This window comes from Zootoca vivipara, chromosome Z (assembly GCF_963506605.1).
Source record: "Zootoca vivipara chromosome Z, rZooViv1.1, whole genome shotgun sequence".
Lineage (NCBI taxonomy): Eukaryota > Metazoa > Chordata > Lepidosauria > Squamata > Lacertidae > Zootoca > Zootoca vivipara.
In genome coordinates, this window is record NC_083294.1 from 16,347,192 (window position 1) to 16,361,718 (window position 14,527).

General features: G+C 43.0%; 1 protein-coding gene across 4 annotated transcripts in view; it reads right to left on the bottom strand.

Moving 5' to 3' along the window:
- BRD3 (bromodomain containing 3) overlaps positions 1-14,527 on the bottom strand; it is a 36,048-nt gene that overhangs the window by 14,400 nt on the left and 7,121 nt on the right. For all 4 annotated transcript variants that reach the window (XM_035113133.2, XM_035113132.2, XM_035113130.2 and 1 more), the window contains exons 2-7: positions 12,321-12,654; positions 10,347-10,484; positions 9,150-9,297; positions 5,509-5,735; positions 4,020-4,391; positions 2,085-2,213 (exon numbers count right to left, since the gene is read on the bottom strand). In XM_035113133.2, coding sequence (XP_034969024.1) covers positions 2,085-2,213; positions 4,020-4,391; positions 5,509-5,735; positions 9,150-9,297; positions 10,347-10,484; positions 12,321-12,521 — 1,215 coding nt within the window. In that variant the 5' untranslated portion in view covers positions 12,522-12,654. The remainder of the gene's footprint in view (positions 1-2,084; positions 2,214-4,019; positions 4,392-5,508; positions 5,736-9,149; positions 9,298-10,346; positions 10,485-12,320; positions 12,655-14,527) is intronic.

Consider the following 14,527-nt stretch of genomic DNA (forward strand, 5'->3'; position numbering starts at 1 on the left):
ACCAGGTGTCAAAGAGAAAAACAACTACCAGACTTTTAGGAGACATCTGTTTAGGGAAGCTTTTAATGTTTAATAGATTATTGTATTTTAATATTCTGTTGGAAGCCGCCCAGAGTGGCTGGGGAAACCCAGCCAGATGGGCGGGGTATAAATAATAATAATAATAAGTAGTAGTAGTAGTTGTTGTTTCAGATTGGTGGCCATCACCACTTTCCATGGCAGCAAGTCCCCCACCCACCCACCCACCCACTTTCTCCTTTCTCCCCAACCCCCCATTCAAAAACATAAACTATTTGGAACAAAGGCAAGGATGTGAAACACAAGAGCATCATTGCTGAGTCACTCCCCCCCCCCAAAAAAAGATGGGACAGATATTGGTTGCTCAAAGAGATCATGGCCATAATCTGCTTTGATGCAGTCCAGTTCCAGAACCCTCTCACATTTAGCTGTTATTTCTACACTGCAGGAGATTAGACTAGATACCCCTTGAGGGTTCCTTCCAACTTTCCAATTCTGTGCTTCAAACCAAATTGATGAAAAGCTAGCAGGACTGGATGATAAATAGCTAAATTAAAGGAAGCAGATGCTGAAACTGAAATGCCTTCCATACAAGGATTTGGAGGAGAAGATAAAATCATGAATAGTGATATGGAGAATTATCTGGATATGGCATTGATGGAGTTGAGAGAGGGGAAGCACTGGGAAATACTTCATTCCTGCCCTTTCTTCAGTTCTAGCAGACAGAAAGTCTATTCTGCAGTCAATTTGGAGTGAATTCAGAGAATACTGCTGCTAAATTTATGCTATTCTCTATGGAAAAAGACTGGGGAAAACAAAAAAAATCAAAGGTCCTAGAAGAGCAGATTGGGATGCTGTCATAAATACAACAGGAAATGAAAACACAACAGGAAATGGAATTTGAAGACATAGGACATGGACTAATGGATATATAATAAGAAAAATATATAATATGATCCCAATATGTGACCACACTGGATAGATTTAAAATGGACACAGAGAGAAGAATTTACTGTCAGTCAATATGGAATAATGCTGGTGGGAATTAATGGAGATAAAGTTAATGTTAAAGAAAAAATATGGTTGACAGGTACCAATTATAACAATTCAGGAACCCATCTTAAGCTTTTTGTGGGGAAAAGAAATGATTGATTCTTGACTTAAAAGAAATATTGTTTAACAGAAAATAGAGAAGATGGTTGTTAGCATGGACTGAATGTTTTAAATAATCATATTTTTTAAAGTACTGTACATGGAAATGTCAGTCTTTCAGGGCAAAATGCTGGGAGAAGAAAGGAAAGATTCCAGGTGAGAGCTGGGAATGAACTACTGTCCCCTTTAGGTGGTAAGGGCTAAGAAGTACTTTTAAGCGAGGACTCCATATTCTACTTATTCTGTTTGCATTTTTTTGTAGCAGCTATTTTATTGTGTTATTAAGAAACTTTAATAAAAATCTCATTACAAAAAATGATAGCTCCCCCCCCAAAGGGACACTCCTGTCCATGGGCCCAATTATGCCAACCAAACCAAGCTCACTTGACTTTCACCCAGCTTGTCTAAAAATGCCTCACCTGTCAGCTAACCAGAGTCATCCACTTAATTATCAGCGCTTACAAAGACCTCCCTCTGCCTGCATGACTTTACCCCCCCCCCCCAACTGCTCAGGCAAAAAAACCCCAGGTCACCCAATATCACCATGACATCAGGTGACTGACAGGCTGGAATCCTCACTCACCTGTCATAATTTTGCCCAGTGGGAGGAGAGGAGAAAAAGTTCTGGCCCACCAGCTGGACTTACTTGACCACCTCTGCTCTAAAAGTGTCCCCAATGCAGATGGGCAGAAATGATCCACTCTGCTCCTATGAGGAGGCTGCTTGTCGCTTCTCTGCCTGAGTCACTTCCCTGGGATAGGCCAAATCAGGGACAGAAGTGCATTATTTCAGAGGCAGGCAAGGGGAATTAGGCACAATCCAAAGCCTCATAGGACCTTTAACAAGGAAATTATTTTATTTCTCATATCAGTTTTTGAGTCGCTGTTCTGGTTCCATTTTGTCCATCACTTTACCTGAAGCTTCCTGGCCATAGCCACGACTTCATGGTCTGGAGGGTTGTACTTATAACAATTAGAGAACATTAACCGGATGTCCGCCGCAAAGCTCTGGGCATCTTGATAGTCCCGAACATCCATTTTTTTCTGCAAATACAAGAAAGTCGTGAGGGAAGGAAGAATGGAGAGGGAGAAAGTTGGGTAACAGGTCAAAAAAGCCCTAATCAACTTGGAATCACAGATGGAGGAAGCTTTTTTATTTTTAAGGCTGAGTTTAATGTGGAGCAGGGCAGGAAACCATTGACAAACTACTATGGTCACTGCAGAGAGAGAGAGAAATTATTTACAAGCACCTTTAATGCTTAGAAATGCTACAGGAATCAAATGATACAACTGAGAGTATGTTATGTGGAATTTGAATTTTGGTCATGCATGCTGTGAAGGTGGTGGACTCTCCTTCATTTGAGATTTTAAAGCAGAAGTTGGATGGTCATCCATCAGGGATTCTTGAGCTGTGATTCCTGCAATTCAGGGGGTTGGACTAGATTACCCTTGACCCCAGAACCCTAAAATTATATGATTATATATTGGAAATCTGCCAGCAAGCATTGGAGGAGCAGCAAAAATAAGCCCACTGTTGATGGGTTAGGCCACGACTCCCCCTCTTCCAATGCCAGCATCTGCCTGGCAGCTGCCTCTGATGGTAGTCCCTGGGTGCTGCCTGGTTAGTTTTGACCCGTGACAGGGTCTTCTCTGTGGTGGCTTCTTAGTTGAGGAAAGCCCACTCTGGTGAGAAGCACTTGTCCCAACATTATTAACTTTCAGGAGGGGTTTGAAAACATTGACGTATGACCCTCTTAACCCAAGCTTGTGGTGGCTGAAGAAGACAGTTCCTGGCAACCCCAGAATCATTGGATTTAAAACATTTTAAATTGTGACTGCATTTTACATGCTTTTAATTATAATGGTTTTTAAATGCTCCAGCGCTGTTTTTCTTTTAAACGGTATACAGTGGTGCCTCGCTAGACGAATTTAATTCGTTCCACGGGTCTTTTCTTATAACGAAAAATTTGTCTAGCGAATCCCATAGGAATGCATTGAATTTTTTTGGATTTTTTTTTTGCCCATAGGAACGCATTAATTGAATTTCAATGCATTCCTATGGGAAACTGCGATTCGCTAGACGATTTTTTCGTAAAACGGATTCGTCTAGCGAGGCAACCTTCGCTCGAAAAATCCTTTTGTTAAGCGGAAATTTCGTTAAGCAGGGCATTTGTTAAGCGAGGCACCACTGTACCTGTTTACTGCCCTGAGCTCCTTGGGGAGGGAGGGCTGGGCATGAATTAAATAATAAACATACCGGTAGGATTTGCAACTGGGACAAGTTCAAGCTGTTAAGGTTAGTGTATTAAGCCCTTAACTTGGGACCAGTTTACCAGTGAGATTGCCTTGCTCATATACACATGTTCCACGGGGCCTCTTTTAAAAGACTCACCCTGTATAAGCACTTGACTGCTTCAGTCCATAGAACTGGCACTGTTACATGTGCCACATAATGCCTACTCTGCGCTTTTAAGTACTCAAAACTCCCTGCCTGTAGAACTCCCTGCCTATTGACAGTACACTACACCCTATCTGGTGCTTGCTTAAAACCTTTTTGTTTGGGCAAGCCTATCCAGGCATGCAAAAATTTCCTAGTCTCCTTTTAGCTTGCCCTTATTTTTCATTATGAAAATGTTAATAGGCCTTTTTAAAAAAGTGATATAGCAGTTAAGAGTGTTGGCCTAGGAACTTCAAATCCTCCCACTCCGTCACAAAGCTCAATGGGTGTGACCTTGGCTCACAGTCACTGCCTCTCTCAGCCTGGCCTGACCTAACCTACCTGTGCTGTGAAAAGGGAGCAGGAAAAGGTGGGCTATCAACACAATGAATCAAGATTAACAGGGGACATACTTTCACAGTACTGAGATCCATTGGGTGCTTGATGATGTCATGGTAGTCGTGCAGCTCCAGAGCCTCAGCGTCCACTGGCTTGTAGAAGGGCCAAGCGTATGCTGCATGCTTCTTGGAGAGCATCTCCTTGAGGATGCTGTCACAGTACTTGAGGTGTTCGGAGAGCTTCCCCTTCTTCCCCGCGTGCTGGGGCACCTCCCCATCCTCCAGGTCCTTCTTGGGCGGCTTGATGGGCCGGCCACCGCTCTCCCGCCGGGCCACCACCTTGGCCTGCTTGGAGTCCAACAGCGGGGTGGGCGACTCACTCCGACTGGCTGTGATGGCTGATGTGGTCGGGGTAGTTGTGTCCGCTTTCCGCTTCACTCCCTTTTTCTGAAATCCAAAGGAATACACACACACAACCACAATTATTTTTTAATTAATTTTCTTTTAAAAGGAGAGGCTACAAATAATAAATGATGAATGCATGGGCCTTTTATTCACAACTATGAAGTCTAGAATCTTGCTTTGGATGGGCCATAGATCACTGGTAGCGTATGTAGGAGGGTCCCGGGTTCAATCCCCAATTGCACCTCTTTTTTCTTTTTCTTTTTAAATTATTTATCATTTTCTTTCTTTTTTCTTTTTAATAATTAAAAAGACTTTATTATCATTTTCAATTTTACGTAGTTTGCACAATGACATTTTACCAAAATACAAATCATACATTTATCATCAATTTTCCTTTCCGCCACCTTCCATGCTTCATTTTATGAACCCATTGCCACTCCAAATTCTAATTATTCTGTATTCTCTCCTTTTCAAAATTAATTTTAAAAAATTAAAAATTGCCCACTAGCACCTTAGAAACCAACTAAGTTTGTTCTGGGTATAAGCTTTCGTGTGCATGCACACTTCTTCAGCTTATACCCAGAGCAAACTTAGTTGGTGTCTAAGGTGCTACTGGACAATTTTTTAATTTGCTTATTTCGACTGCGTCAGACCAACACGACTACCTACCTGAATCTCTCTTTTTCAGTTTTATTCAATATACTTCATACTGCTGAATTTATTCAAACCCTGCTAACATTTTAGTTTACAGTAATTTTTCAAGTATGCTGCAAATCTTTTCCAGTCTTTCTTAAAAATGTTTTCAACCTGGTCTCTTAGTCTACTAGTCAAATTAGCCATTACTAAATATTCTATCAATATTATCTGCCATTCCTTTGTTGGTATTACGCCCTGCTTCCATTTCTGAGCATATACCATTCAGGCTGCTGTGGTTGCATACGAGATTTTTCTGATCTCTAGGTATATCTGCATCAATTATTCCTAAAAGAAAACCTCCGGTCTTTTTACAAATTTCCCTTTAAACATTTTTCTTTTCAATTCATTATGTATCATCTCCCAGAAGCTCTTAGCCATTTTACATGTCCACCACATACTGTATGATAAAAGGTACTTCCTACTCTATGATTCCTGTGGTTTGGATTTATTTTCTTTTGCTTACCTTGACAATAGGTGACATAGCAGTTACCACAGGCATGATGGGAGTGGCAGCAGGAGGGGGAGGCAGTGGGGGCGCAGCAGCAGGGGCCGCAGCAATGGGGGAGATGTTCGCGGTGATGGTTGGCACGGGTGTAGCAGCGATGACTGGCGTCTGCGACACGGAGGGAGGGACATTCTGGAAGGGGGCTGATGGAGACACGGAAGATAAGGCTGCTGGGTGCTGAGCTCCTGGTTGTTGTTGTTTTTTTAAAAAAGAAAAACAAGAGAGAAAAGGGTCAAAGTAGCAAACCCCTCCTGGTTCTTTTGGGGATGAAGGCCAGCTCAATCAGAAACATTCTAACCCAGCTGGTCATGATGATAACTACTGTTTAAGAAACGGTGCCCAAGTTTGCTGTTTTCTTCTTCTTTCCCCTCTTCCCTCCCTGTCCCTTCTTCCTTGTGTGCCACCTCTTTCATGACTGCAAGGTCTGCAACTTCTTGTTCCATTAGCTTTGCCGATAAGCAAGCTCCAACAGGCGTTTTCTACCCCTGAATAGAGTTGGGCGATATATCAATATAGTGTCTTATATCAATATTAAGAGCAAATTGTGATAACCATTTTTTTAAAAATTACCTGGCAATATATCGTGAGTCATGTGTGTGCTTGTGTGCAATACTAAAAAAGCATGATATTGCAAAAATCGGGAAGCCAGTGCTGCTTCCTGTCCTGTCGCAGCCATTGCTGTTGCTAACTCTGCTTCAACTGATCGTCTGTGCTTCCTGTCACAGCAGCAGCAGCAGCAGGCGAACACAAAAATCGCTCACTTAGAAACTTTGTGTGTCCTCTCTGCCTAAGCTCTCCGTCCCCCCTGCCTGCCTCCTCAGCGGCAGGCAAAAATAGTTCTTGGAGATATCGTGTGTGTGTGTGTGCACGCATGCATACAGCCAAACTCTGACCGCTCCTAACTCTAACTCCGGCCTGAGCGCTCTGTCTCCTGAGCAGGCGGAGCTCAACAACCTGCGAGCGGGAACTTCCCTCCCTCAGAGACGCCAGGCTCTTGCTGAAACTGGAGCCTCCTTCCTCCTCCTGTTCCCACATAAAAATATAAACTGGGGGAGTAGTAAAAAGCAAAACACACTGCTCTAGCATAAGAGCCGCTTCCCTCTTTCCCTTGTTGTGCTTGTTGTGGGTGTGCGGTGGTCTGTGTGTATGTCTCCCTCCTTCCCCACTCCCATTTTTGTGTTTGTGTGTGCGTTTTGTTTCTGTGAAGAAGGAGAACACCTTGTGTTGTTGTTGTTGATGCTGCTGCTGCTGCTGCTGTTTTAATTAACCCAGCCTCTCTCTGTTGGCAGGTCGCCTTAACTTTACTCTAAAGTAGCTCTTCCCCTCCCCTCCCACCCCTCCGCTTCCCCTATCCCAAGCAAGCTGCAGAGAAACATGCTTCAGATTAGAAGGAAGAAAAACACACTGCTGTGGCATTAGAGCAGTTTCCTTCTTCCCCCTGCTGTGCTTATTGGTTGTGGGTGTGGCCTCTGTGTCTGTGTGTGTCCCTCCCTCCCCACCTCCCGTGTTTGTGCGCGTTTTGTTTTTGTGAATACACAGAGCAGTTATATATATAAATTAACTTAGCCTCTCTCTGCTAGCAGGCAGCAGCTCCTCTTCTTAACTTTAAATTAGCTCTCCCGCCCCCCGCCCCTCCACCACCACCCCAGTCCCAAAGAAACTGCAGAGGAACATGCTCCATAGTTGTTTCAGATTAAAAGAAAGAAAAACACACTGCTCTGGCCACTTCCCTCTTTTCCTCATCTATATGTGGTGTGTGTGTGTGTGTGTGTGTGTGTGTACGCACACGTGCACGCAAAATTGTCTCTGTGTCTCCCTCATTGTGCGCCTCATTTTCTCCTCCAGACCCTCCTCCCTACCCTAGGACTCAATTCTCAAATCTCCCCTTGCCCATTTGCTTTCTCACACATTTGTTATTATTAATATATTAACATTAATATATTCTCCAGAAATCTGTAACGTTACTGTTGAAGCACTCTATCAATGAGTAAATTTTCGTATAATGCATCAAATTTTCCTTGTACATATATACAGAGAGAGAGAGAGAATTTTTAATCTTTGTTATTCTGTAAAATTCTATCCATTCTTTCTGGTTTGGCCTGGATTATAAAAGAAATGCAGATTCCACTGGCACTAAAAATATAAATTTTGTTTAGCATTTTTTTGTTGTTCTGTTAAAATTTATCCATTTCATTTTCCCTATTTTGGCCTGGTTTAGAAAATAAAATTAACAAACATTCTAATAACTGGTGTTGTGGGATGACTTTCAATGAAGACTCAATAGTGATAAATATTTGAATATCTAAAAGTGTGACAGTGATTGTGAACCGGCTTTTTTCTTGTTTCGTAATGTAATTTATTTTTTAAGGAAACATTCTCTCACCTTACCTTTGATATCTATGCTACTGAAATACTTCTACAGCTTTAATGTTAGAGAAAATGTGCTAATTTAAACATTATTAGTACAGTAGTACTATAATATAACAGTTGAACAATATTGTATGTTAAAGGTAAATAAAAATCTATCAATTTTAGAGTTAGACCCATAAGTAGGAGCATTACCAGGGCATTACCACATTCACCTCTACATAGTTCCAGCTTTATTTCAAGCATCATGATATACTGAAATATTGTAATGTTTAGCTGGTGATATATTGTCATATTGAAAACCAGATATCACACAGCCCTACCTCTGAACTATTTCTGAATCATGAAAACAGCTATTATTTAAGAATAATATTATTTAAGTTTACTGTTCCTCTTCCCATCCATCTCCCTTTTCCCTCATCTGTTGTTTTTATGGTTGTTGTTGTTGTTGTTTTAATAAAAAAAAAACCCTAAGCCTATGGGGAGGGACTTGTCTTGTTTTAAGCCACTCCTGTGATCCTTTTTGAGTGAAGAGAGCCATAGGAAAGTTCTAAATAATTAAAATCCTCTACCTGAACCTCAGCTCCTTCTCTGTAACTTGGGGGAAAATTGCTAGCCCTTAATGTTTCTGAGAACAAGATTCTAGTCCTCATGGTTCTGAATACAGGGCTTCATTAGATAGGAACATAGGAAGCTGCGTTCCACATAGCCAGACCACTGGTCCATCTTGTGCAGCACTGTCTACACTGACAGGCAGCAGCTCTCTAGGCAAAGCTCTCCTCAAGCACCTGGAGATGCCATTGGCAGCTTAACCTGGGTCTTCCTGCATGCCAAGCAAACACTCCATCCCTGAGCTACGACCCTCCCCCTAAAGATTAAGATTCTAGTCCTCATGGTTCTGAATAAAGAGCTGTGTTCAACAGGAGCACAGGAAGATGCCTTATACAAGTCTGACATTTGGTCCATCCAACTCAATAGTGTCCACACTGACTGGCAGCCACTCTCCAGGGTTTCGAAGAGGGACACTTCTGCAGTCCTACAAGCTGCTGTCAGAGACTGAACTTGGGACCTTCTGAATGCAAAGCAGACACTCTGCCTCTGAGCTACACCCCTTTCCCCATTTGTTTCATTCATAAATAATCCACTTGCATTTCAGGGGGTTGGACTAAATGATGCTAGAGGATGCACCCAATTCTACAATTCTATGGTTCTATGACAGATGCCATCCCAACCTGTGCTGTGCCCGCTGCCAGCCATCTTCCGCGCTTTGCCTTTCGGAACCGGAGGCAAGAGCTCAACCTCTTCCTGTGGCATCTGAGCGACTTTTTGAAGGAAGATCTTCTCCAAGGCTTGGGCCATTAGAACGATGTCATCGGTGGGCTGGAGACGGGGTGGGAGAAAGCATGAAGTCATGGGGAGGACACACAGGAAGGCTCAACGCCTCACATCTATTTATTTGTTTGCTTCATAACATTCATACTGTACACCACTTAGGTGTGGTGGGGAAAGACCTCAAATGGTTTGCAAAGAAAGAAAAAGACAATTAAGATCATCACTTAGAAAAATTAACAGCAAGGATTTAAAACTTTCAAAAAATTTAAAAAACAGATCAAAATCTTCTAAAACATCTGGGTAAACTTATCTAAACAAAATTGCTTTCAGCAGGTGCTGAAACAAGTACAGTGAAAGTGTCCGTCCGATATCAATAGGCAAGAAGTTTCAAAATATTGAGTTCTTACAAACATGGAACAAGTATTACGTGGCACCTGTAACAGCACTAAGGCGGCTGATCAAAGGTGCCTGACTGATGTCAGTAGGAAACCACTCATGCAGCAAAGCATTAATCACACTCTGAACCCAACCAGTCAGTCCCACTATGCTAGATCTAATAAGCCAGGAGTTAGGGGTCAAGGTTGCATGCAGTCCGGACGCATTGCCACCAGCATCTCATCCACATCAGCTGATTGCATGAGGAGAAACTGATCCCACAACACACCCTTCATGGCAGCAATGGGTTCTTCAACCAGAGCTGCAACAAGCACAGAGTCATGATCCCTCCAAAGCTGAGCGAGTTTATCCTCAAAAGTGTGTAGCCAGTTGATCACAGCAGGTCTTCAAGGGCTCCCTCCCCTACAGTGGGAGTCAGTAACCCTCAGACCCTCCAGAATAACTCCACCAGCTGGTTACAAGAGGACACAATGTGAGCTGCAAAATGAGCCATTTTTGCAGGCCCACACTGCCACATTATAGGCAGAGTTAGGTGTTTTTAACAGTGTCTGGTCATCTTCAGAGTACTACAGTTCTTCAGAGTACTACAGAGCACTACAGTTCTCGTCTGGTTTGTTTCATAGCCCCGACTTCCTCAGAATACGAAAAGGACACAATGCCCGACAACATACATCTCAGCCCCTGGGGTTCAGATCCGTTACCTTATTGTAGATGTAGCAATTTGTAAACATGGTGTTGAAATCCTGCATACATTCACTGGCACTCCAGTAATAGTTGTGCTCTAGCCGTTTCTTGATAGTCCCCATATCCATCGGGTTTTTAATTATTCTGTGGTAATCCTGTTGAGAGGAGGGAAATCTCATTGTTTATTAATTATTTGGGGAGGGTGCGGGACCGTTTCAGCTAGAGGGACCTATAGGGAACCTTTTGGGGAGTCACACACCAGTGGCAGAAAGCCACCCAGGGTGAAGGTTTGTGGCCCCCGAAAGGCAGATCACACAGGAATGCAGCCCACATGCTGAAGGAAGTTTCCCACCGCTGTTTAAGGTAATCATATGCAGCATAACCATGGTTAAGTGTACTGTAATGTGGGGGATGGAAAATCCATGGCCCTCCAGATGTTGTTCATTACAGAATTATTATTTTTAATTCTCTTTGTAAACCGTGTTGAGGCATTTTCTTTCCTTTTTTTTTACAATCCAGTAGGGTATAAATTTTATGAAATAAAATTACATTACATTATGAAATTACAGGAATTGGAGGTGTAATTTTATTTAAGTAAACATATCTCCATCTCCTGTAATCCACAGCAAGCGTGGCCAATGACCAGGGATGATGGCATATTTTATTTATAAGCATATTTATATATCCCAATTTTAAGACAACAACAAAAATCAGAGCAGTTTACAACCATTATACATAAAGCCATATAAAAAGTTAAGATTAAAAAAAAAATCAGCTAACTATTGTGGAAAAGATGTATTGATTTCCTGTGTAAATCTGAGGGAATAGAAAAGTTTTCAGGAGGCATTTAAAGGTTGAGATGGAAGTGGCAGGCAGTTCCACAGGACTGGGCCGATGACGCTAAAGACTTAGTTTCTTCTTGCTGCCAAATGAGCCTTACCAACTCAGGAAATGATGCTCTTGCAGAGGATCTCAGTGATCCTTGGGGGACACAAGGGTTCAGGCACTCCCTGAGGTACCCTGGACCTCAGTTGTTCAGGGCTTTGTAAGTTAATAGAAGGACCTTGAACCGGGGTTGGTAGGAGATGGGCAGCCAGAGCAGGGTGTCCCGTGTTCTCAACCAGACTCTCTCCTTAGTAATCTGGATGCTGCATTCTTCACCAGGTGGAGCTTGCAAACCAGGCCCAAGGCCGCTCCACACAGAGCACATTACAGCGATCCAGGCTCAAGATTATGCATGGAATACAGTGGCCAGGGTATCCCTGTCCAAGTGTCCAGGAATGGCTGTGATTAGCAAACCAGATGAAGCTGTTAGAAGGCACTCCTAGCCACAGAGAACACCTGGGCCTCTAGTGAAAACCATGTATCCAGGAGTACCCCCAAACTACACACTTGCTCCTTCAGAGATAGGCAAGTTACCTGATCTGGGTGGGGTTGCCCTATCTACAGACATGGGACCCACCCACCTTAAGAGCCTCTGCCTTCTCAGGAATCTAACAAAGTTTACTGGCCCTCATCCAGTCCACCACTACATCCAGACACAGGTCCAAAGCTTTCACATTCTCTCCTGATTCAGATGTCAGGGAGAAGTAGAGCTGTGTGTGTCATCAGCCTACTGGTGACACCTTGCTCCGAAACTCCTTTATCTAAGGAGCTGTCCCATGGAAGATGGAGCAAGCTTGTTTTCTGCTGCTCCGGGAGGGGAGGACCTGAACCAAAGGATTCAAATGATAAGAAAGGAGATTCTGACTAAACAGTATGAAGAACTTTCTGACAGTAAGAACTGCTTGGCAATGGAACTTGGAAGATGGTGGACTCTTGCTTGTTGGAGGTTTTTAAACAGAAGTCAGAAGACCATCTATTGGGAATTCTATAGCTGTGATTTCTGCATTGCATTTTGGGTTCTATGATTCCTAATGACCACAGATGACGCCTTGTTGGAGCCTTTAAATAAGTGGGGGAACACCTCAAAAATAAGAAACATTACTCACTGGTAAATTCAATTTAATTGCATCAACAGGTTGGTAGAAAGGCCAGGCGAACTGGTGTTTCCACAGAGTCTTCACCACCACATTCTGCATGTACTGAAGTTGGTTGGTCTTCCGCCCAGGCTTGGCTGAGTTGGTGACCTCTGGGGGAGGTGGGTTCGCAGGGCCTTGGGGAGCCTGGATGGCTGAGGTGGCAGCAGACATCTTTCTCCTGCCTCCTCCTCCTCGACTTGCTGGCGTTCAAGGCAGCCGCAGCAGGTCCTCGGGAAGGAATCGTTGTCTTTCTACGATCCCTGGATGGGATGGGCATCCCATTCCCAGGGACCAGCCATGCAGCCTGGAGAGCAGGGAGAGGACAGCAAAACATCAGTCGATGATTTCTAGAAAAGGGCGGAGGGAAGACACATCGTGGAGGGCTTGATCTTTTGATCACAAGGAGCCAACTCTCATTAGGCCCTCCAGTTCTATGACATGGAAGGAGAAGGAGGAGGAGGAGAAGGAGGACGGTTCCCCACCATGAGTCTTTTCTTGAATACAAGGAAGAAGCTTGCAGGGCAATCACAAATAGCAGCTGACTACTAAGCCTGCAAAGCCAGGGCCAGCCCAAGGCTGCAGCCTACGCCACCCCACCCCAAGTCCTTCATACATACAAGAGCACAACTGGCAGGGCAATCACATTTATGGGGCAATCCTTAGAACTGGCCTTGCTCATAACAACTGATGGTACAAGAGCCTATTTCTGGAGAAGGACTGGGAGGGAATCTGCTTTGCTCAGAGACTGGAATTACATCTTAACTCCTTATAATGATGATGCAGTGGCAGGAACAAGAGTGGGGAATGAGCTCCTCTGTGACTTCTGCAAAATCAGACATCAACCCAGCGTTCAAAAGTTGTCGGGCGCATTTTGCACCTGGCTTTCGGCCACTTGCGATCAAGTGAAGATGCCTGAGTGCCAGGATGGCACCTGGTGGCTCTACCATCTGGAGGTGCATGTCTGGGGATTGTGGGATCTTGACTGTTTTCACACACTAGCAATACATCCTATAAAATTCTATCCATTATATTTTATCTGCACAATTAGGATGAATTTCAGGAGCCAATACATCCTATTGAAGAACTGGACTTTCGATCCATCTGGCCCAAAAATGGCAACTACCGGTAGGCATTCCGTTTTGGTGACTATTACACTGGTTTAAGGAGCTATATTGGTGCCAAGCTTATATTTCTGAGTTTCTAACACTGCATCAACCTTCTGTATTTACTACACTACAAAGATGTTTTAAAAAATGTGTTCTAACCACCCAAGTCTAGAGAAAGAATCCAACCTACTACGTTTTTCTTACCATCCTGAAACACATACTGAGCACAGCCAGCACAAATTCACAACTTTGAAAGGAAGAAGGAAAACTAGATAGATAGATAGATATATTGGGCAAGCCATTAACATAAGCAATAAATGAGACTTGGAACATGGAACATACTTGGAACATGCCAATATAACTGCTAGACTACTAACAGCTAAAAGTAAGAACATGCCAACAATGTATTATTGTTTATTTCATACAATTTTATATACTGCTTACCTGTTTTTTTTAAAAAAACCTCAAAGCAGTTTGCAAAAATACTAAAACAATAAAAAATGTAAAGCATGCAATAATAACAATAATAATAAAACCAGCAATAACCTAAAAATGCACCAGCCTTCTAGATACTTGTGTAGGCTTGTCTATACAAAACTGTTTTGAGCAGGCACCAAAAAGTGTACAGTGAAGGCACCTGTCATTAGGCAGGGAGTTCCAAAGTGTAGGCGCCATCACACTAGAAGAACAATTTCTTAATGACATGGAATGGGTATTACATGGCATCTTTAACAGTTCCAGTTCCAGAGATCAAAGCAACTGAGAGAGCTCATGTGGAATAAGGCAATGGGGAAAGCGAAATCTGCTCAATCATATCAACTAATTACTTATTTGTAATGGTGAGCAACCCAACTAAGATCACATCTAAATCTTAAGTGTAGAGCAAATTGGATTTACTTGGGTGGAGCCCAAATAAATTCTACTCAGAGTAGACCAACTGAAGTTAATGGAAACAAGTTACTCGTGGACATTTTTGTGTTGTCTACTGCAAGTATGACTAACATTATGTTGTAATTAAAAGTATTTATCAGAAGCTACCCTTCACCCAAGCATCTCACATAAACAAAGTAG